The 24725-nt window shown below is 42.5% G+C and overlaps 1 protein-coding gene across 5 annotated transcripts in view; it reads right to left on the bottom strand.

Moving 5' to 3' along the window:
• CREB5 (cAMP responsive element binding protein 5) overlaps positions 1-24725 on the bottom strand; it is a 298766-nt gene that overhangs the window by 188702 nt on the left and 85339 nt on the right. For all 5 annotated transcript variants that reach the window (XM_064167112.1, XM_064167110.1, XM_064167111.1 and 2 more), the window contains one exon: positions 19200-19372. In XM_064167112.1, the coding sequence (XP_064023182.1) occupies positions 19200-19372 (173 nt within the window). The remainder of the gene's footprint in view (positions 1-19199; positions 19373-24725) is intronic.

The raw sequence follows: 24725 nt of genomic DNA on the forward strand, positions 1-24725 counted from the left end.
CCAAAGGCTTGATGACTCTTCCAAGTCAGTTGCCCTCCAGCCAAGGGAGGCTGGACACATGTCCCTCAGCAGCCTGACAGTGCCAGAGTATTAGCCAGACTGCCTCCCTCCCTGCCCAAAGGGACAGGCTGTGCTCAACTGCAGCCCTCCAGCCATCCCTTCACCAGGGCAAGGATTCTTTAGCAGCTTTTTTTCTTTCTGGCAACTCCTCTGAAAGAGCACATATTAAGGCAGGGTCACCATCTTTTCCATTCTGTCAGCCCCTGGGGTTAGGCAACAGCAACAAAAAAAGGCAAGCACCCCAGTTTCAATGCAATATACCTTCCATGCTGATGAGGACAGCAGATAGGTTTCCAAGAATGTGCCAAAGCCCTTAACATAATTTACACTTGCCCCTCCCCACAGCTGCAATTTGCCACTGCTTAATAGAAAGAAAATATATATACATCCTGCACTTATAAGAAGTATCAAGAGTTAAGAGACACCAGCATTCATAACACAAGCGTATGTAAGCAGCAGCTGGTGAAAAGAGACATCCAGGCAGCAGCCCTTCAGCCAGCCACAGCTCGCTTAGTGGAGATGACTGCCACCACTGAGAATGTGAATCTGGAAACTTCACTGGAAGGTCCACACCAAAACTGCAGAGTTGGCAAAGTGAAATCTCAGTTAGGTCCAGCTGTTCAATTTCTATTTCTCTACTTCTTATCTACAACAGTTCATTTGGTTCTGCCACTTGCAAAAAAGATGTGAAAAGCTACGTAAACAGAACTAGAAAGTAACCACAGTAGTGAGAGAGAGCTTGAGAAAACAGGTAACTGGGTACTGTCAAGATGATAAAAGACCCTTTCTGGCCTCCCATTATTCTCTCTTCAGCTCGAATGTTAGCATCATTACTGTGAGACTCGCTGTGTCTCTCTTTTCTTCAAGTACTGGCTCTGGAAGAGTTTAGTGCTCCATTTGAAAAAGAAAACTTACTTTGCTAGCCCTCACAGACACAGAGAAAACCTTGAAAGCATGACTTGAAAGCACGTCTCAACATATCCCCTCGGGGTGAATATCCAGATGTCAAACAAAAGGCACACCTACTTTATTATCAATTTTATTGCTGTTTGTATCTTATTCTTGATTAGAGACAGAAAGATTAAAACCAAGCAAATATATTCTTTTGTGCTTCTTAGGCAATTTGTTATATCATGTTTTCAAGTTTATCCTCCCATTGTAAGGGTTTTAGATGTCTTGGAAATGCGAGATAAGCAGCTCCAGCTGGTGCAGAAATGTGCAAGCTGGGGCTTCACTAAATAAATTCCAAATTTGAAGATGGGAAATGCTGTGACAAGGAGTACCTTGGTTTGGGCACTCAGCTCTGGTGTCTTTCTAGAGCCCTTCCCTTCTCAATTTTGTCTTTTTCTTGAGGATTTGCATATGAAAATGTAATGACTATTACAGTATTGTGCCTTTGTTGGTAATACAAGGAACAGCAACTGATTTACTCTGAAAGGAGTCTTGGAAAGGAGTCTGTAGCAGTTATTTTCTCTCTGAAAATAATGATAAGTGAAAGTCTCTAAACTCTGCTTCATGCTTGTATTGACATGTAAACAAATGGCTCTTGGCAGTGTCCACCTAAAGCAGACAGAACAGCAGCAGTGAGGCTGAATTCAGGCAGAGAGCATTTAAACTTCCAGGTGACACAACCAGGAGCCAACAGCAAGGTGGTCCTGCAGAACTGCAGCACATATAAGCTCTGCATCCACTGTGCCACAGCTCCATCCAAACACAAGTTCTTCTCATACACTCATGCTGATTTACTGTTTCTGTACTCTACAGAAATAGACAATGGACCACATTCAATTTTATTGTTTGGGTTTTTTTTCTGTGGGATGACTTTGGCTGATTTTGTTATTGGCAATTTTACATATCCAAATATAACAAGAAAGAGAACCTAAATGATTGATAGCAGTGCTCGTTGCACCAGCAGCACCAGAAACTAGGGTATTCTCCTCCTTCTTGCAATGATCCAAAATCCAAAATCGTGGCAAAGAACAAGCACAAGCAAGAATCTGGCTCCTGCCTTCCTTTCCAGCAGATGCATCCTTGGGAATAATTTAACTGTCATATTTCAGCCTTGTTTTGCACACAGTGGAGTGGAAAGTAACTGCTGTTTTCGTATCAGAGGCAGGGGGTAGAGTGGGAGAATAGTTTTGCTAATCCTTCATTTCAATCTAGCTGAAGCTCCCTATACCCATGAGCCCAGAAAGGACTATTGCCTGCTTCCCCCACTGAATGACCTGACTCTCCAGGAAGTCTTTGAACTGCATTTCTTTCAGCATCTTTCTGACGTTGTCTTTTGGCAAGCTGTCCTAGCCGAGTGCTGGTGCATTATAAACACTGTGCTGGGACAGAGTTTTCTAGGAAGGCAGAGGCAAGCTTCCTTCTTGCCTGGACGCTTGGGCTCAGTCTCTGATTTTATGTGAAGGGAGTGGTGATAGGGTGGAGGGTGAGAACTGATAAATGCATATGGCTGTGGAACATTTGGAAATATTCAAGCATGAGCACTTTTCCATTCTTATCCCCTCTGCTGCTTTATTCCAGTGCAGAGGAGTGATGGGTAAAAGGCTGAGACGAACGCCTGAAGTTTCTACTTAGCGAAGACCAAGTGGCAGTATCAGTATCACAGTATCACCAAGGTTGGAAGAGACCTCACAGATCATCAAGTCCAACCCTTTACCACAGAGCTCAAGGCTAGACCATGGCACCAAGTGCCACGTCCAATCTTGCCTTGAACAGCTCCAGGGACAGCGACTCCACCACCTCCCCGGGCAGCCCATTCCAGTGTCCAATGACTCTCTCAGTGAAGAACTTTCTCCTCACCTCCAGCCTCAATTTCCCCTGGCGTAGCTTGAGGCTGTCCAGGGAAAGACCAAAGAAAACATCTTTTTCAGCTTTTTCCCCTTCCATTTCTTTCCCCTTTTTAGAATTCAGACATGACTCCATCCTATGAAATTGGGTTTGGACTCTTAATTTTAAACTCCATCATAAATCTACTTACTACTAGCCTGAAATCAGTGTGTCAGCCCTCTATATCTCAAGTGCACAGGCTCTGCTTCCTGATACTTAAAATTCTATCCCCCCATCACCCCTCCAAAGGGATGAAAGGGAATAGGACACCTCTCTACTGGGTGGCAGTGTGGTGAGTTAGCCTCTCAGTCTCCTCTTCTCCAGAGCTGGTGTTTGGTAGGGGGTATATAAAGTCACATATTTCTGTTGTTTGAAAGAGTGAAGTGCAGCTGCCAACATTTGTCTTCTGTAGCAAACACATTCAGTTTACTACAGAGGTTATGAGTTCAGAGAGTTCAAACAAAGCTGTCACGTAACATATTCACTTGAACCTCTCTCTTTAATTCCTTGAGTTTCTTTCTTTTTTGTTTTGCATTTTCCTTTCTCCCAGCTTTAAATAAAAATTGTACTTAACAAAGCAAGGTGCTCAACAGCAACATTCCATCATTCGATGATCTACTATGAAGCACTCAGAAACAGGTAAATATGAGAAGTCAACCACATCTATATTCCATGGTACAAAAAAACTCTCCCTCTCCCAGGCCTATGTGCACAGTCAGCTCTGAGGTTTGCTCCAAGCCTCGGTGGGGAACTTGAACCCCTTGACCTACTGACCTAGAGAGAAGAGTACAGCCAAATCCCTCTGACAATAAACACAGACATTATTAACAAGATTAACTCTCTAACACCAGCAGTTCCAGCATCTGTTTTAGACAGGATGAGTGTTGAAAAGAATATAGTGGCAACAAAGGGTTAAACTGATGTGAACCGGACAGGATTCTGCTACCTGATTCTTCTGTTGTTTGCTGATGAGGTGCAGGGGATTGGCTGTGGAGAGAAGTCTTTAAGGGCACTCAGAATCTGGGCATACACTGCTTTTAAACGGGGAAAGCTGATCTTTAGGGACAGTGTCCCTTGTCACTTCATTTTTAATAATTCAGGGCATCCGTATTTTATGTAATCTCAGTTTTAACGTCAGCAAAACTTGATTACAGAACATCTAAAAATGCAGGCATTGCAGTCTCCCTGTTCCTTAAGCCTGGAAGAAAGCAGGGGACGAAGTTACTGGCAGCCAGCAGGCTGGAAGCTGGCATGACAAATAGCTGCTGAAGAAGATTCTCAAACTGGTTTAATGCTGTACAGACTCTTACCTCTGTGATTGGTGACATATTTGAAAGGGTGCCTGCTAAAAGGGGATTAGGACAGTGGAGTGCTTGGTCCTGTTCCCAGAAACAACGACCTGATATTCCACATTTCATACTAGACGTCACGAAGGGCACACAATTAAAGTGGTAACCCAAAGGGAATGTACTCTCTTTCTTAGATCACTACATTTTCCTAGAGGGACACCAGTAAAATAGAGGAGGTGACCAGCAAAGGCACTCTGACAGCCAGCATGTCTGAAAGGTCAGATTAGATTGAGCACTTAGTCTTTATCCATTAGCAGAAGCTAATAAATCAGGGAGACTAGCAATCGCCAAGAAATAGCTGTGCCTTTGTAACATAACCATGTCTTAAACCAGATTGAAAGGGCTCCAGGAAATCTGAGGGCTCTAGATAACACTCTAGATAATGTGAGAGCTGCTTCTCACTGACCTATTTGATAACCTTCCCCACATAAGGATGTTTACAGGCTGGGTGGCAACTAAGATGTTTAGCTATGCTGAGATGACAACTTTATGAGGCAAGAAAAATAGCACAGCCTTTTATTGTTGTTGTCGTCAGATGTGGGTGCAGCTTTGAAAGGTTGCTGCAGCAGTTCTGCCAATAGGGCTTTTTTGGAAATAATGAATTTTTTTTAATGGTTAGGCCCCAGGCTGCTTTAATTGTTTGGAGAGTGTTATTCTTCATCTGGTGTTAATAGCTTGTTTAGAAAACCCAGAAGACATGAAGTGTCCTTGGAGCAATCTGTTCTAAGCGCCTAGAAATTGCACCAGGTGTAAGATATTTCAGAAAGCTTTTTACTTTGAAGGGTTGCTGATCATCTAGTGCTTGTAGAGTTTGTGTCCCTCTTCATAGAAACTGGGACTTTGCAGGCTATGGCACAATGGATTTCCTTTCCTATACCTTTAGCTTGATATTCTCACACCTTTATGAGAAGCTCCCACTTGTTCTGTTGGTGTAAGAACACAAGCAGCACTTTTCTCTCATCACCTTCCCAGCTGCTCTGTGGAGCCATTGAAGACTGCCCATTGAAGACCATAATGGAAGTTTCTTTCCAGTAGGGGGAAGGAAAAAGAGATCATTCGGGTGCACAGGGAAACTTCATTCCCTTCCTCTCTAAAGCACTTTGATAGTCTGCATGGACCTGCCTCTAACATTTGCTGCCATAGTGTCACTTCTATCTGCTGTATATCTGAGTCACTCCATGGAAGGAGAAGGGTTAGGGAAGTGCAAGGCTTTCATTGTACTTTTGCTTTACAGGCAGTATGCACACTGGCAGTGATTCATAGCTTTCATTACTGAAAGAAACTAGGATGGAAAACTTCCTGAGAGTCTGTCTGCCACTAAGTTTTCATTGACCAGTCTAGGGAAAGCAAGGAAAATACACACACACAGAAGATGATGCATGAATGGATACCTTCTACACTCACAGAAGCAAAAATGAAACAGAGAGATTGAGGACAAGGGAGAGGATTGTAGGCTTGCTCTTCTCTTGACATAGAACTCTGAGGTATTTTGCAAAGAATGAAGTCTGGTTTAGAGCCTTTAGGAGCAACTATAATAGAATTGATTAACTGGAATGATAAAAAAGATGCATAATACTTCTTCAAAACAAAAATCAGTGTTTGAAGGATTAGTGAATGTCTAATTCAGCAGGACACTCACATATTTATTTTAATGGAAGGAAAAAAAAGAGAAAATTAAAGTGTTCCTACACTTGAGTATGATGAACTCCTTCAAAACAAATCTTAATGTTTATTTGCTCTTGTTTCATCTTAATTTTGAAAAGGTAAAGGAAATTACCTTTATAGGAAGACACACAGTCACAAAAATGCCTTGGTGATACACAGGCTTAGGTTTCAAGCACGCCAAAATTAAGACCCATGCCTGAACATCATCTCTGCCACATCAGCCCCAAAAGGCACCACATGGGGAAGCTGGGGATAAAGCTAACAGAGCAGTCAGCTCTACACAAGGAGCAGTGGGGAAGGCTGTTATACACACATCAGGACAGCTGTTGAGGGAAAGCAGCTATATCCACTCAGGATAGCAGCCGTGCTCTGGAGCCAGGAAGCAGGACTCAGTTGCTGATAGGCAGGTGGCTCTGTGCCAAACAGCAGAATGGCACGAGGCTTGCATTTCAGTGTCTTGGAGATACTAGGAACGAGTTGGGGCCATAGGAAGTTCTTCCTTCAGGAGAGACTATAACAATGGCAAAAGATGTGGGCCTAATCTCCTTCCCCAGTGCCAGGAAGACCTCCCAGAGTCCTGGAAAAATCTTTGTTGCAAAGCAAAATTGGGTAAATTTGATCCAACTGAATGATCCTGGTGCTAAGCAACACAGTCATTTTGTTCTGTTCGGATGTAAACTGCATCACTTTCCTCAAGTCAGAAGCAGGACAGGCACATTTGGCACTGTCCACCTCCAGCCAGGTTTTCTGGAGCCTCAAGACTTTCATTCAGGCTCTTTGTTCAGCAAATAGAGAAACTGTACACATACCAGCCTGCGCCAGCTGAACATCTACCTGCTCCAGACATAAAGCTTACCCAATGCCAGCGGGCAAGGAGTTTTTTGTGAATGAAAAGGGACTGCAAACAAAACACCTACTTTCTTATCCTGACAGACTCATGCTCTTGTTGTGCCAAGTATTTTAAATGTCAGCTCCTCGGGTTTATTTCAGAGCTGTATGACCAGTTCCCAAACTATGTGTATCAATGGGAATATCCAAACTCACCCTGAAACACTGCAAATAAAATCGGTGGGTTTAGAACTGCTTTTCAAACCAAACATTCATTTTAAAAGATAAGAGAATGGCTACTGTCACACTAAAAGCTGAAGATGAAATTACTATATATGTGGTAGTTCTTTCTAATATACAACTCATTTATATTCCTTTAAGAGGAAAAAAATAAATGGCTGTAGTTGCAATCAGTCTTAATTCATTCTTTATTGCTGCTCTGGTTCTGTGTTATTTGAGCTGGTTTAACTGTTAAAAGCGTTTCAAATGTTCACATGGTCTGCATTAGGTTACAGAATAAAAGTAAGTACAGCCCACCAAATGTAACTTTCTGAAATGTAAACCACATGAACTTGATTTCTTTGTGGTACAACTTTAATTGGGTTCAGAGGTCTTTCGGTCTTACCTGTCTATCTGCTCTCTGATGGCCTGACTTGATAAAGCTAATACAAAGAATCTGTGAATATGATCCAAACTGATTACTCTCAGTTACAGTACATGGCTTTATTCTTGACAGTAACAGCCCTTTAGCCTAGTTCTTTTTTTAGGCTGTAAGTTTGAACCCTGGAGCCACCACTGCACTGGGAGTGCAAATGTCACAAGTTGTAGTGAAAGATCACGTTTCCTTGAAACAGCAAAAGCAGAGAACTGGAGGGGAGGAGAGCATCTAGGTGCAGCCATAAGTGATCACATATTCTAAAAACCCAGCAAGAACACGTGCACATGTGTCACACTGTCACAGCAAATGTCAAAACAGCAAACACATCCAACACACACTGCATGATACAGAAGTGACTGCAAACACTAATCACAGCAAAGCCTGAATTCTTCACAGTCTGACCTTCAACTGATTGTCTCTTTTTTTTTTCCCTTTAGACAATGCACTCTGTGCCCTTAATGACAATTACTCATCCTTTACTCATCAGGTCTCTTCTCTGTTACACCAGGTTGTGCCATACACCTTACTGGAGTGAAACAACAGTACTGCCACTAACCATCCAAGAAAGCACATTGTATCTCAGCAACCACCAAGGCAACCCATCTCCTGTCTTGTGACTCGACTTGGAAAGAAAGAACCGTGTCAGCCGGTGGGAGAAGAGCTGGAATTAAGCAGACAGGTCAGGAGAAAGGGAGCAGCATGTTTACCTGCAAAGAGCCCCTTAGCCTGGGCAGCTTGTGTTCTCAGTTGTGACAAAGTTTCACAGTGCAGAGTTTGCGAAGGCAACACCACAGAAAGGAATACTCTGCAGACCCAGTAATAAAACAACATAACCCAATATTGACAATAACTCAGCTGAAACTTCCACTGAAATTCTTGACTAAAGAAAGTAAGTAAACCAGTAAGCAAACTAAACCAGAAAGTAAGTAAACAATAACAAGTAAAAACTTTATGAGTCATAGAATCATAGAATCAACCAGGTTGGAAGAGACCTCTAAGATCATCTAGTACAACCTAGCACCCAGCCCTAGCCAGTCAACTAGACCATGGCACTAAGTGCCTCATCCAGGCTTTTCTTGAGCACCTCCAGGGATGGCAACTCCACCACCTCCCTGGGCAGCCCATTCCAATGCCAATCACTCTCTCTGCCAACAACTTCCTCCTAACATCCAGCCTGAACCTGCCCTGGCACAGCTTGAGACTGTGTCCCCTTGTTCTGTTGATGGCTGCCTAGGAGAAGAGACCAACTCCCAGCAAGCTACAACCTCCTTTCAGGTAGTTGTAGACAGCAATGAGGTTCCCCCTGAGCTTCCTCTTCTCCAGGCTAAACACCCCCAGCTCCCTCAGCCTCTCCTCATAGAGTTTGTGTTCCAGACCTTTCACCAGCTTTGTCACCCTTCTCTTTCCCCCAGTGGAAAATATTTATTTTTTTTAAATAATATTAAAAAAAAAAAAAAAGCTTTCAAAGCAAATGTAGTTTTTTTGGGGTTGGTTGTTGGTTTTTTTTAACATTGACATTCTTCATCCTATTCCCCAAAAGCCTCTGTCATTCCTCTGCAGTTCTGCTACAGAGCACTGTTCTGCACCGGTAGAACTGTTCTCCCGAGTAATTTCCACAGTGAACATATGAGCACTAACAAATGAGGTCTCTTGATTAGTTCCAGGTTTTTCCAATCAGCAGTGTTGGCAATACAGCTTTTAGCTCTCTGTCCATCACACAAATAACAAGGCAGGGCCTGTAAACATGGCAGGGGTATCTCTATTTTCCTGTTCATATAATGAGCAAGCAGAAGGAGTAAGAAGGAAATGTGTACCTCACTGGTGGGGTTTTATTGTTAACATGGAATAGCTTTTTTTTGTCTTAGAGCCATTTACAATGTCTTCAAGGACACATCTTGTATCTTCCCAACTTGCTTGTCAGAATAATTGAACATTTCCAGGGATATTTCCTCCAAAATAAAAATTGATTTTCCCATTGAGGTCTCAAGTGCCTTTTTTTTTTAACTTTTGTTCTCAGTCCCTGTTTTCTTTTATATAAGAGTTTTTGCTTCCCTCCCCATTTATGAGTTCTGTTCAGGCCCAATATTGTTTCCAGTATTCTCTTTATAGGAGTTAGGGCCCCACAACCCTTGATGTTGCATTAACGTGCAACACAAAGCTCCATGCTACTAGGAGGCACTTCTCCTGTGTACAGGAAAAGAGCAGACTGGAAGGGACCCCAGCTTCCCCACAGAAAAATATAGTTGCACTTGATGGCTTCTGGAGTGAACTTTGCCTATTATGTTTTATATAGATTCTGAATAAATCCTCCAAGTCACAAATCTCTTATTGGAACAATGGAGCTACATAGAGGCCAAGGGAAAATCTGGAAGCAAGTATGGATTTTCTTCCCTGTTGCAGGGCTCAGAATCCACATTTCTCTCCACATCCACTTAGTATGGCTAAAAGGGAACTCACTGACTGCTTTCTTCAAGCCTTCTTTGCTGCTTCACAGTAGAAATATTATTCTGCTTCCTGTTTTATTTCCCCACAGGTCAGCAAACTCAGAGACACTATAGGTCCCTTTCCTCTGTGGGCCTGGAACAGACTGCAGCAAAAGAAGTAGCGCAAAGACACTTGCAGAGAGCACGAGAATACTTCAGGGAAGCCTGGATGTAGCTCTGCCTAGATGCACCATGAGAGAATCATCAGTCAGATCTCTGCACCTCTCAAGCAGCTTCCTATGCAATACCTGCAACATCCCTATTGCATGTTACAAGCCAGGGACGTGTGGTATAAGAAACCACCTGTCAGGAAAGGAAGCCAGATAACAAATTTCCTTCTAAAGTGCACCTCCAGACAGCACCTTGCAGCTAAACTGCAGCAGCTTGGACTCCTGCTAGAAACCAGAGGTAGCAACATAAGACACGACAAGCAACACTCACCATATGTAGAGCAATACAAGGGAGAAGCTCCACGGTTATGTAGTCCTGATATAGGTGTTAAAGTGGACGCTTACACAGTGTGAGCTTCAAGACTAATCAGCTGATATTTAACCAGCCTGTAAACTCAGTTCATTACTCATTAAGAAATTTTCATTATGTTCCCTAATTGCCTTCTTTTTAAAGTCATCTTACTTCCAGAGGTGAGGTCATCCTGTCTTTGCCTGGGAAATTACAGACAGCTACTGGCTCTCTTGGCCACCTGGGCACACTGCTGGCCCATGTTCAAGCAGGTATCAATCAGCACCCCCAGATCCCTCTCTGTTTGGCTGCTCTTTAGGGACTATTAGATGTAGACTACCAAGACCTGAACAAATGGTTCAGAATAACTGCTCTGCTAAGACATCAAAATTAACATATCTGACTTTTAACCAGGTCTAGAAAATGTCAAGTTGCTTGAAGAAAATGCAGAAGGCTAAAAATTCCTGTTTTCATTAAAGGAATCATAGGACTAGAAGCAGTAGAAGAATTTATGTCTGGGAGAATTTGACACTAACCATACATTTTTTTTTTTTTATCTTAAAAAGAAAAAAAAAGGGGGGGGAAGGAAGAGACAGGAGGTGAGGAATAGACAGAAAAGTATAAAGGCATAAGGAAGAAAAGGTACAAAACAAAAAACAGGCATGACTTTTTTTTTCTTATATTAATGTTTGACAAGTAGACTTTGTATTTCAATTTTTAGGGGAAAGAAAAGAGTAAGAATGTTACTTTGAGGCCTTACATTTACAGCACTGGTCAGCCTGGATGCTATGGTTAAAGAATGAGATAAAAGTAACATAATATAAATCAGAATTCCCTAGGAAGCATATACAGTTCTCTAAAATCTGTCAAATGAGACAGGGATTTGGATTCCACTCATTTGGAGAATTGTCCACTGAAATAATTTTATTACTTGCCAGGTTTTTATGGACCCTATCAGAACAGCTGTGATTCACTTCACTTGCATCAGAGGAAGCTGGTAATTGCTCAAAGATTGCCCCCTTCATTTCATAAACCAATTAGGACCTGGATCCTACAACTGAAGTAACATAACCCCTTCTTTCACTGGCAAAATTCCACTTCATTTATATGAGCTCAGAATAAAGGTCTCTGTTGGCAGAATACAGATGCTCATAACAGTAAATGTTTCTAAAACACACTCTATAGTTCATTCTTTCTACCAAGGAACACTCTTCCTGCACTCATCAACCTGAACGCTTCTCAGTCTACCTCTCTAGACAGCACTTTCTTTTTTACTTCAGCAATCTTTTTACTAAGCATTGCTGAGAGAATTTAAAGTAATTATTTACTACACAGAATTTTGCTAGAAGGTCTCCAAAGTGCCAGAATTATTTCAGTTATATTTTTTCCTCGAAATCCAGCATGATTTAATTTGTTCAAAAGAAGTCAAAACTTAATGATGTTGTCATCTTAGATTTCACTATGTGTTTGATTTAAATTGCATTTTGTTCTGGATCCCTTTTTCAAGCCTCTATTTGGCTTGGCCAGAAGTCCAAGCTTATGTATGTCGTATACCATTGATTTCTAAATCTCAACTCATCCATTAATAGGAAGGTCTACTTTTACAGGTGGTAAAATTGGATCAATCCACTCTACATATAGTCTATAATTTCTGTATTTTTCTCCAGACATTTTTTGTCTGAACTATTGTGATTGCTTTTCAGCCAGGTACAAGCTTAAAAAACAATCCATCCTAAACACTTCACTAACTTAGCACGGGTTTATATCCCTTTGAAAGCATTTAAAAATACCTTGACAAGACAGACTTGTAAAATCAAGGTGGTTTCTGTTCAGTACATCCACACCAACTCCCTTCTTGAGACTGATGTAAACATAACTATTCACTAAGCAGCTATATTTTTATCACAGTCCTTTGCACAAAATTCTTCACTTTTTACTCATTCATTATAGTCATTGGGCCAACCCTAGCACCTCTTTAAGTCCTCCTCTGGTCTAATATGGTGTGAGGCAGCATCACAAAGCTTGTCATTTCTCTGCAACCTGTACATTACTCTCTTAAAGAAAAAAGAAAATAAGTATTTTTTCAAGCCTTACACCAAACAAAGTCTATATTGTTTGAGTTAGTGTTTTACTGTGGCTTAGTTACCTGTCAAACAGGCTGACACTTGGATAAAACACATACTGGAATCCTACATCAGGGCATGTTAAGTGCAAACCTGTGATGAAGAGCAGAGCTATGCCATTTGGCTGTTCTGAGCTCTCATGATCATTTCACGTCTAGGACAGCTTGATCATCAAACCCACTGAACCCCTGATATCCTCTCTCATCCAAAAATTATATTACATCTGTTTTAGTTCAAAGAGTTCTATAAATCAGAAGCACTGACTATAAATTTGGATGACACCTTTAAAGAAGATTTATATATATTGCCTATTTTATGTGTACATGGGGGGGTACATAAGAGATACCAACCACTAAAATAAAGCAATCAACACTGTATTCTCCAAGTTCTGTATATCATGTTTAAGTCCTATTTATGACCTACTCTGATATGAAAGCCAGCCTATGCCTGTGAAAGCTTGATAGTTCTGTTCAGGTACAGTTATGGGTGTAGTATGCTAATTCTGATCTCCTTTTTCTATGGTTCTCAGGCAGAACAAGCTTTCCAGAATGGAAATGTCATGACTATTTCCTAGAAACCATCCAAATAAGAATTGGCTCAAGTGTGGTTTCACTGACTATCTAAAACAGCCATCAGAAGAGGGGAGGGGGAGAGAGAGAGAGCACAAGAGCTTCCTCTGCCAATTCTAACAAGAGTCAGTGGCCAGCGAGTCACACCACATCCCCAATACTTACTTTTGGGTGCTTCTGCTGTGAACAAGCAACATGTCTAACAAGCTTGGGGGGTTTGTCAAGTAGAAAACACTGTTTTAATTAATAAATTTAACCAACATGTATATCAAGCACATAACTTTCAGGACAACAGCTGACTTCAAGTCAGATAAGAAAAGCACTGAACTCCCTCCATTCCTGGTTGACAGGCTATTTATTACCTGGCTAATGATCCTCCTTTCAGTCCCCTGAAAGTCATCTTGATATATGTCAGTACTTTCCAACCCTTCTCTAGGCCTTACAGCAAGACAGATTTTTTGGGAAGGCACGGGAGTGTGTGGTTGGGGAAAGAGGAGATCTGTTGAGAACAATCAGCCCTTTGTGCTGTGTCTGACACACAGGCGGGTGCTGTTTGCTCTTTTTCTTCCTGACTCAGCAGTGTCAGGAGAGATTGAGTCAGCAGCTCCTGAACATGCCACTGCAGACAACAGGGGAGGCTGGGAAGCATACAGAGTTTCCAAATATCACAGAGTGACAAGGTTTGGTTTGCAGATCAGTGCATGGACCTAGGCAGCAACTATCACTCAGTGATAAACATAGAATAGAATAGAATCAACCAGGTTGGAAGAGACCTCCAAGATCATCCAGTCCAACCTATCCCCCAGCCCTAGCCAGTCAACTAGACCATGGCACTAAGTGCTTCAGCCAGTCTAGAAGGGATGAAATAGCTTGAGAGGATCCATCAAGCAGATGCCACATCACCCAGTCTACTCGCTGTAAGCCATGAGACAACTTGTTTCTGTGAATGGCTCACTTGTACTAATTCACCTGAGCTTCCCACAGACTTGTGGCTGCTGTGCACATGTGGCTTGATGGGATTACATTTTAAGGCTGGCCAAAGCCAGTGTATTAGAAGGGACTACAAAAACCATCTCAGCATAAACAGAATAGAAAGAAGCAGGAGTATTAATCATAGAATAAGCCCAACTTTGGGTATAAAAACAGGAAAAAAAGCCAAACTCTTGGACAGAATGGCACTGCCAGATGCTCTCTTTCCACCTTTTCTTTTTCCTCCTCTTCCAGTGATGTAGCTGTTCTTATATTCTGCACAAGCAGGGATATGGAATGGACCCAATCAAATACCTGAGGGGTCATTTGATACTTCATCTCTCAGTGCATATTTCTTCTCATCTCACAACATGCTGTGGTGATTCAGTTCAAATACACAAGTTGGAGCAGGCTTATATCTCAGGTTTCCTGGAAAGGGAACTGATCTTTGAATTTAATAGAAGCACATCATTTCATGGCCTCTTTGACACCACACAATCCTCCAACTCACTAGGAGCTTAAAGAAAGACTTCCTCTACCATGTACAAAGACTTGTCTGAGTTACCAGCTTATTCCAAGTCACTTTCAGAACTAGCTGCCCTGTAATATCTCTTACAGGAATCTTTTCTATTGCCTCAAGCTATAAAGGATGCTAGCAGGATACCCTCAGAACTCACCCAGCACCTGCAGTCCCAGACAGCTTGGTGCTGTAGTAAAACTCTTGTGCTTGCTACAGAGTCCTCTCCTACCATCTCAGGCCCTTCAGATTAAGACTGCAGGTGAGTTTTTTTCATTTTTCAAATCCCCAGGCCAGTCATAATGAGTTTGACTCTTCATTGTGTCACTGATCCTCTGCTAGGCCCATTACATGCAGTTTTCATGACCATTCCTTTTCCCATGCCACTCTGTTTGGAAACCATTCAACCCTGTGAAAAGATGATAAACTGGAAACAGAGAGCAATGTGTGGCATTGTGAGAGTGAAGAAGGAGGAACAGGAAGGAAACACATAGGTGTTAAAATGAGTGCTGGAAGGCTGTCCTCCCCCTATACCATGATCCTTCGACACATAAAGGCACCAGAGGCATCCTCCAAAGCCCTTTGTTGCCTTTTCCTACCTGCTTGCGTTTCACCAAATGTGGTTGTAATTTTTCCCTTCTGATGCTGTGCCAGAAGACCATCTTATCTTGATTAAAATGCTCTACACCACTTTGAAAACAGGTAATTTACATCACATGGTTAGTGTTCTATGGCCACTTCAGAGCCCGAGCTCACCAAAACTGGACTCGCGTCTCCTTCTCCACTTAGGACAACGTTAACATGGTAACCAACATCAACAACTTGCTGGACCTGACCACCTTCCATCATCAACTTGCTGGACCTGACCACCTTCCATCATCTTGGGTAGTCTTTCAGCTGCAGAGTCGCACCAGTGAGTTCCAAGCTCAAATAATTACTAGTTATGTCTGCTGCTAGATTGAAAAACAGCAGCAGGCTCCTTTCTCCTGGAACACTGAGCTGTCAGGCAGTGGCTACCTACAGTATTTGCTGGTCTGAAAAAGACCTATTTACCCAGCAAAAATCATACCCAGATAATGCAGCCAGTGCACTGTGTTGTCACTGATTTGTCTGACCATAATTTTCACACACATTGCTGAATACTGTCACTGAAAACACCAAGCTGTTCTTTAAAAGAAGACAAACTCTGTTATTGTACAGCCTAGTTCAGATTCCCATATCTTAAGCTGATTCAGCTTATCTGCCTTTCTATACCTTTGACAAATGTATGTCTTATATCATATGCTTTACTGCTTTTCCTCCAAGTATCTTATCTAGAAGCGATGTGCTATTAATCAACCAAAGACACCCTTCACTGCTAAGTGTTCCTCAAGTGATTTTTCATCAGCACAAGTAGTTACTAGTTACAGCATTCCTCCCACATGCTAAAGCCTTGGTGAGGAAGGAGGAGGGATGGCAAGGTTAGAGACTGCCTCACCACATAAATACTATCTGGGACCTTTATACCAACCTGCTAGTTTGCTGTAATGATAATGTTGCTGTTTGTTCTCGACCAAGATAGAAGGTGGGAGGAAAGCAGGTCTGCACTCTGTCTTGTTTTCAAGGGTACTAAACTTCATGCTCTTCCTTTTTTCTGATTAATCTGGCTGGATGCCTATTCAGTAGTAGCTGATGCTTAATACCTGAAACAATATGTGTATATATACTGTGCCAATAAGACTTGTCCCACAGTGCTCACTCTGTCATGTCTTCCCATGCTCTCTGTCAGTATCTCATCTTTCTATGCAAGCCCCCAGAGCAAGAGTAAGAGACAGGAAAAAAAGAGGTGTGGAGGGAGGGAGAGGTAGGAAAAAGAGAATGAGAGAAGAAAGTAGGGAAAAATTACATCCCTCGGGAATGCCAGATGCTGTGAACTCACCCACTCCTCATCACGGAGCAAGCTGTGTGCGGGCACAGGTGGGTCCCATTCTCTGTTACCAGAGCACAGCCTACAAGCAGGGTCTAAATGAAGACTTTCATTGCTGCTCCATGTTTTCATTGGAGTAAGGCCATCACAAACATTTGCAGGTGGCTTGGCCATATTCTGACACTAAAATATTTGTGGTTGTGATAAAAATCAGAATATTGCTACAAGATGGTTCTGTATAACCTTTAGGGCTTGATCCTGCTCTTACAGAACTCAGTGAGACTTTTACCCAGTTGCTTTCTGCTGGTTTTATTGCTCATTAAAAGGAATATTTCCTGGCACAATTCTTCAAATAAGGATTCATCTATCCCTTGGGGCAGCTTCAGATGCCTTCTTTTAAAAATGGGGAATCCAACCCAAAACCACTGATTTGAGCACCTCAGAATTTGTGCTTGTTAAAAAGCTGAACCATCTCAACTCTGTAAGGCCAAACTAAAATCAAAGTTTGCTGAACTCAAATATTTTCTGAATCCCTCTGTATTTTGCTTCAGTTGCCTAATATCAAAAATCACTGTCCAGTCTGTATTGCTCATGAATGAGCTTTGGATATAATTCTTAGCACGTTTAGGAGGATAAGATAAATATAAATGGAAGCAATAAAATATGTTCTTTGAGTAAATAAAATAGGCACCATGGGGAAAAGACAGAAGAAAAAGAAGACTAACAACGAGGATGCTCAACGTTTTGGCAAGTAGATGAAGTTGAAAATGCAGCAATTATCTCCTAGGACACACCATGGACAAAAAACAAAACCTCCTAGGAAGAGGGAATAATGGGGAACTGAATATGCTAGAGGTCACACCATAAGTCTCATTCACACACCAATTCACACAGAGACTAAAATGCTGACAATTGCCTCCCAATAGAGCAGCTTTAGACCGAGAGTTAGGAAACATTTGTGTGATTCAGTCACAGAGAAGAATTAAGATATATCATGACAAAGCTTCCCAAAGGAGATGCTCACCACAAACTAGGAAATATGCCTTTTTGTCCTCAGCCTCTCCAACACTGGAGATTGTAATCACTGTGGTCTTGAACCAAAGCAAACCTAAAACTTGACTGATGGAGTCTTGCAAAAACCACAGGCAGTTTTATTCTCACTATATAGAAACAATTGTTTGGAAGCCAAGTACAGTCCCGTATAAAACACCTCACCACTGAGTATTAAAAGCTGTTTAGGTTTATTTTGGTTTTAATTAGGATCATAACCACCATTAGACCTGTTAAGTCAGAATTTGAACAGGAGCTTAATCATTCTTAACCTAAGTACCAGCATTAGCTGTTTTTCTTTCTAAAACTGAAAAAGAAACTCTTCATTCTCTCCTGTTTTCTCTGTTTTCCCTCCTGTTTTTTACCTCTTCCCTGTTTTCCAACAGAATGAGACAACAACCTTCTTGGATTCACAGGTGAATGGCATTGCACATGAAATCTCAAATGTTGTGTTTTGGCAACACATAACATCCACAAAGGCACATCTATCAAACACATTTACTTGACCATAGTGTCAGATTTCTATATTAAGAATTAAATCTTGAAGTAGCAATAAAAAATGAAAGTAGAGGAGCTTTGCTAAAAGCAATAAACCAGAGCAGCAGATGGAACATGTGTCCTGTGTGTGGCTGGATAACCAACCCTCCTGGGGTCATTGAATCCACAGGCCATCCCTGCCACTACAGCATTGGGAGATAGAGAGCTTGTGATCTACATCCTTCCCCACACACCAAGAACCTTAAAAGAAAACCCAAGACTAACTAGATTTTGAGTTTTCAGGGCCAGGATTTACCATTTTGGTTTCACTCTGAAGAGACTGCAAGTTGCTCATCAATTCTTTAGACAATGACTGGAGATAAAGACTCTTTTTGCACTTATCATTAAATGCATGTGACCAAACTACAAATGACAGATAACGAATCCACTCTGCTGCTTCTTTCTTAGCCCACTGACATATTTTCTTATCCGTTTATTTCCATTTATGAAACCTCAAAGAGTTGTGTGGTGAAAAACTGTACCCTGAAACCATCTAGGCAGCTCCTGTAAAACTGAAAAAGGTCATTGTGACTACTGAGGGTCTCGTGTGTGCTGCAAGTAACCGGGTGTACAAACCATGGATGTTTCCATTCACACGCTTCTCCAAACGTGAGCACACAATTGGCATTCAAACCAATACAATAAGCATCCACACTGTCAAGTTATGGGAATAACTATGGATCCATCATCACGAATTGAGCAACTGTTCACAGAGGTCTCTGTGCCAAAATTCATTTATCTCAATGGTCTTTTTATATTTTGTCTTCTAGCATTCCTACATTTCCTATATAGGAAACAGCCCAATCCCACTGAGCACCCAGAATTCCTGTTGAAGGAAGTGAAAGGATCAGCTTCAGAGCAGTGGCAGAAACAGCACGAACTTTGAATGGAAGCAGATAAAAATAGAAAACTGGATAGAAAACAGCAAGATTTCCCTGTGAGTACAGCACTCTGCTCCTTTTGAATTGAATCTTGTGCCTGGAGTAAATGTAGTAACCTGGTCCCTGCCTCTCAGCCTGCAACGCATGTTACAAGGGTCATTGCCACAAGCTGACAGAACTGAGTATAAACTCCATAACCTCAAGAACCACAAGGAGAAGATCAGGTGGAATCAGATGTGGAACATCTGGTCCTACATGCAGCTGCTGGAGCCAGAGAACTGGAGAAAGGAGAAAGTGGCAATAGACTCACCCAATCTGTCGATTTGTGGAAGGTGCTTGTGTAATGACTGAACTGGACTGTGGAGATGGCATGGCTTGTTGAATCACAACGCTGGTGTCGTGGTTTGGCATCCTTGTATTTGTCAGTTGGTGAGAACCAGGTCCTGCCATTGCTCCTCCGACTGTGTTATGCATGGAGATATTCTGTGAAAACAAGCGAAAGGGGCAATGGTGGAGGGCAAGGCAAGAGAAAGAAATGGCTTATCTTGAGTTCCTGTTCTACAGGAATACAATTAGCAATCTGAGAGTAGAATCATAGAATCAACCAGGTTGGAAGAGACCTCCAAGATCATCCAGTCCAACCTAGCACCCAGCCCTAGACAATCAACCAGACCATGGCACTAAGTGCCTCATCCAGGCTTTTCTTGAAGACCTCCAGGGATGGTGCCTCCACCACCTCCCTGGGCAGCCCATTCCAATGCCAATCACTCTCTCTGTGAAGAACTTCTTCCTAACATCCAGCCTATACCTACCCTGGCACAACTTGAGACTGTGTCCCCTTGTTCTGTTGCTGGTTGCCTGGGAGAAGAGGCCACCCCCCACCTGGCTACAATGTCCCTTCAGTTAGTTGTAGACAGCAATAAGATCACCCCTGAGCCTCCTCTTCTCCAGGCTAAACAGGCCCAGCTCCCTCAACCTCTCCTCATAGGATTTGTGCTCCAGGCCCCTCACCAGCTTTGTTGCCCTTCTCTGGACATGTTCCAGCACCTCAACATCTTTCTTGAATTGAGGGGCCCAGAACTGGAGACAGTACTCAAGGTGTGGCCTGACCAGTGTTGAGTACAGGGGCAGAATAACCTCCCTTGTCCTACTGGCCACACTTCCTGATGCAGGCCAGGATGCCATTGGCTCTCTTGGCCACCTGGGCACACTGCTGGCTCATCTTCAGCTTACTATCTATCAGTACCCCCAGGTTCCTTTCCTCCTGGCTGCTCTCAGCCACTCAGTCCCCAGCCTGTAGCGCTGCTTTGGGTTGTTGTGGCCAAAGTACAGAACCCTGCACTTGGCCTTGTTAAATCTCATCCCACTGGCCTCTGCCCACCCATCCTGCCTGTCCAGGTCCCTCTGCAGGGCTCTCCTACCAACAACAGGAAGAGTTACTGGCTTCTTGTAAATCCCGACTCAATAGATCTTTGTGGAAACCAATGACAATAAAGAAATGAAAAATAATTATTTACTTTTACAGGGTAATAGAAATGGAAAAACCCTCACAAGCTGACTAATCACTCCTCTGTGATTCTGACTCATGATTTACAACAGGGATAGTTAGCACATATTCTCCTAACTGAACACAATCTATATTTTGTTTTAAAATTGCTTTTGTGGTGAGTGCACAGCACCTTGATTTACTACAGGGGTTGTTTACTGTGTACTAGGTCTGCTTAGACTGACAAGCAAATCAAGTTTTATAGTCCCAAAGTAACAAACAGTGCATGGTACATCACAAAACAGTCATTTCTATTAGCCTCCATATATTCTGCACAGCACTAATACCCCAAAGGCCTAGAATAGCAGCACTGTATTTGCACATATATAACCTTTGCTTCAGGTAACTTGGAGCCCTTAAAAAGTTATTTTAACAAATAGTTCACAAATACCTCAAATCCACAGAGCAAACATGCCACGAGAGATCAGGATACTACTAAAGAAGGAACCATGGAATAAAACTTCGCCCCTGTTATGTCTGCCCTACACACTACACACAAAACTGCAGGGTTTGACTTGGCCCATGCTCAAAACCAAAGAAAACCCTCAAGCCAGAGGGAACCCACTATGTATACATATGATAAATACAGAAATCTTGAGAGCATTACTTTTCCTATCAGGCATCAATGTGTGCATCATTAGTGGTGAGATGAAAAGAAACCTTCCATTGCCACCTCTTGGTGCTCTGCGGAAAAGGGGGAAAGAAACCCCCTTTACAAGCACCCTCTATCACTGACACTCATGTAAAGCACCTTCCTGACCACTGCAGAAAAGAAGCCAATAATTACAGAATCCACATTAAAGGCCTTAGCTGGTAGCCCAGTGAGTGAACAGATTTTGACTGGATCTTGTTGCAGCATGGTGGGGCAGAACTTACAGATTTAATCTCAGATTCCTGTGGCTCCTATATTCAGGATGTCCTTTTTGTTCTCCTCCTATTTCCCTTTTTTGTTACAATTCTGGACTTCTCTTGGGTATGAACTGTAATGGGTATGAAAAAATCTTCTTTCCACACAGCTTGCCCAAAGAAGTTGTAGATGCCCCATCCCTGAAGTTTTTGAGGCCAGACTGAATGAGGCCTTGAGCAGCTAAGTCTACTGGAGAGGTGTCCTTGCCCATGGCAGGGCTGTTGGAACTAGATGACTTTTAAGACCCTTTCCAACCAAAACCATTCTCTAAGACATTGTAATTGTTATCCTACAAGGATGAACTTGTAAACACCTTTTCAAAGGACAAATTCAAAGTTTATTTCCAATAAATTGTATCTTTTGAGAAATAGGCTAAATGTGATGCATGGAAAGCAAACCCAGAATAAAAACCTGTCAATGCATCCAAATATGAAGATACGTTCTCAGCAATGCAAGCAGAACTGTTGGCCAGGAGCTGTACCTTAATACTACACTGCCAAGAGAAAGCCTAAGATTTCTCAACGAAACATCAAACTCAGCATGACTCTCACATTCATAAGAAAAGGATTTGGCAATCTCAGAATAATTTACATCAGTGAGATGCTTGTGAATTTACAGAGAAGTTCGAGCACTTTCATACTTAAATGACAATGCCTACACACTGAAAGACAAAAGGAAGGTGATGGATAATAGACCCAACACTAAGCCTGTCTGGTCGAGCCACAGGCTGAATGACTCTTCATCATCAGAGCAGCAAGTCTAGGTTCGTCACATGTGTGATGCAGATGGTCTTTAGAACTCCCAAAATGGCCTTGCTGTATTGAGCTCTGCGCCCAATTCTGGACAGGATATTAATAGGCTCACTGCAGATTTCACTTTGAGCCCTTATAGAAAGAGGACAAATTCATCAATGTTGGTAAAAACTGAGATCATAGAATGGAATCACAGAACCATAGAATCAATCAGGTTGGAAGAGACCTCCAAGATCATCCAGTCCAACCTATCACCTGGTCCTGTCTAATCAAGTAGATCATGGCACTAAGCGCCTCATCTGGGCTTTTCTTCAACACCTCCAGGACAGCAACTCCACCACCTCCCTGGGCAGCCCATTCCAATGCCAATCACTCTCTCTGCCAACAACTTCCTCCTAACATCCAGCCTAGACCTGCTGGCTCATGTCCAGCAACTATCTACCAGTATCCCCCCCCCCCCCCCCCCCCCCCCCCCCCCCCCCCGGTCCCTTTCTTCCTGGCTGCCCTCCAGCCATTCTGTTCCTGTTTCCAGCTCTACTTCTAAGGAGTTCAGCGTGTTCTTCCATGAGGGTTCCACAGAGAACATCTCATTTTGATTCCCCCTTTTATTCTCCAACACTTAAGCCAATGGTTAAGATTAACTGACACTAAGAGAGCTCCCAGCAATTCCACTCAGAGAAGTCAACAGGAGTGATGACAGAGACAGAGTTCTCCCTCTGCTTTTAAAAATCCCAAGAACTGTCCAAACCCTAAGAAAGTATGACACACACTCAGAGTTTTCTCAGGCATCTTCACAATTGCCTTTCAGCATTAAAGGAGAGATTATCATAGTATTATTATTATCCATTTTATTGATCTGTATTTTATGTTCATACAGGGAACAGGCCGCCAGCATGCCAGGAGCTGTAGTGACACGAAAGTCATCCCATGCCCTTAAGATTCATTTACTGGATCTTATTCAAGATCCAATCAATTAAGAGAAATTTGTTTCCTGTAGGATGAAATGAGCTTTCACCAAAGCTCCCAGCCACTCCACTGAAGCAGAAATTAAGATTATAACACTGAAGAGCTCTTGTAGTTTATATATGAGCTCCTTACCCATTCTTCATGCTGTACTCTCCAGCAGTATTTAACATTCAAATAAATAAAACAAACCCCAGCAAGCCATATCCACAAACTGCTTTTAAATCAACGTGCTCATTCTCAACCTTTCCAGCTGCAACAGGAAGGGGAATAGATCATCATCAGACTTCTCCTCAGTTATTCTGTATTCCCCATTTTAGCTTCAGACTTTGAAGAAAACATTTGATCATTTTTCTCCCACATGCAATCATTTAACTTTGGACAGGCAACACACTTCTTTTTTTCTAAAGGCTAAAAACTTCTTGAAGTCATGCTTCCATGTTCTGGTGGAGAGGATTACACATCACAAGAACACACACCCTGTTGGCAAGCACAGCAGAGAAAACAGCTCCACAGTCACAGGCAAAATACACCCCATGACTCCAGGCAGTCACCGTTTCCACTAAACCCTGCTTCTGCAGAGAAATACCATCTGTGTGCCATGGCACCACCTGTATCACACACCTCCATCTGCTGAAGGCCAAGGAAGAAGATGGATCCATGCTTTATGAGCCATTGCAATATGCTGATTTTCAAACAGAGTTTGTTTGTGGTTTCAAACTGTAAGAGAACTAGTTTCTGAACCAAAGTGAGCTTTTATTTTCCTGCTATTCTCTTTTAATTGTGATGTTTAATGAAAATTGCTAATGCCACTTGTATGCAAACTGAAGACTCATTCAGGATTGTTCTGAGTGAGCACTGAGATCAACAGAGCTGTCACCTACTATCAATTTCATGTAAACAAATTCTGAAGTCAGAAGGTATTTGTCATGGAAAATATGAGAAAAACAATGGGGGAAAGGGGGAAAGGGGGAAAGGGGGGAAAGGGGGAAAGGGGGAAAGGGGGAAAGGGGGAAAGGGGGAAAGGGGGAAAGGGGGAAAGGGGGAAAGGGGGAAAGGGGGAAAGGGGGAAAGGGGGAAAGGGGGGAAAGGGGGAAAGGGGGAAAGGGGGAAAGGGGGAAAGGGGGAAAGGGGGAAAGGGGGAAAGGGGGAAAGGGGGAAAGGGGGAAAGGGGGAAAGGGGGAAAGGGGGAAAGGGGGAAAGGGGGAAAGGGGGAAAGGGGGAAAGGGGGAAAGGGGGAAAGGGGGAAAGGGGGAAAGGGGGAAAGGGGGAAAGGGGGAAAGGGGGAAAGGGGGAAAGGTACATTGTGGAAGAGATGGAAGAGCATAAACTGCTGGAGACTGAAATGCAATACCTTCTCTTTTTTAAAATTGTAATGTCTGTACAGCTGGATTGAGAAAAAGAACTGCAGCAGGAAAATGGACATGGAAAAGAGCTGCAGGAAAGCACCAAGATTTTCTTGCAGACTGCTAAAATGAAGGTTTGAAGTCTCTGAATGAAGCTGACACATAAAAATACAGAATCAATGACGAGGGATCTATTTCTTAAAACAGTTCAAAGAAAATCAAATGCTCACTTAAAAGATAAGTCATTAAAATGGCACATTAAAAAACCAGCAGGCACAATAATCCCAGAATGCAGAAGGACTCTTCCTTGCCCCCAAACCCC

The sequence above is a fragment of the Pogoniulus pusillus genome, chromosome 28 (genome assembly GCF_015220805.1).
Source record: "Pogoniulus pusillus isolate bPogPus1 chromosome 28, bPogPus1.pri, whole genome shotgun sequence".
Lineage (NCBI taxonomy): Eukaryota > Metazoa > Chordata > Aves > Piciformes > Lybiidae > Pogoniulus > Pogoniulus pusillus.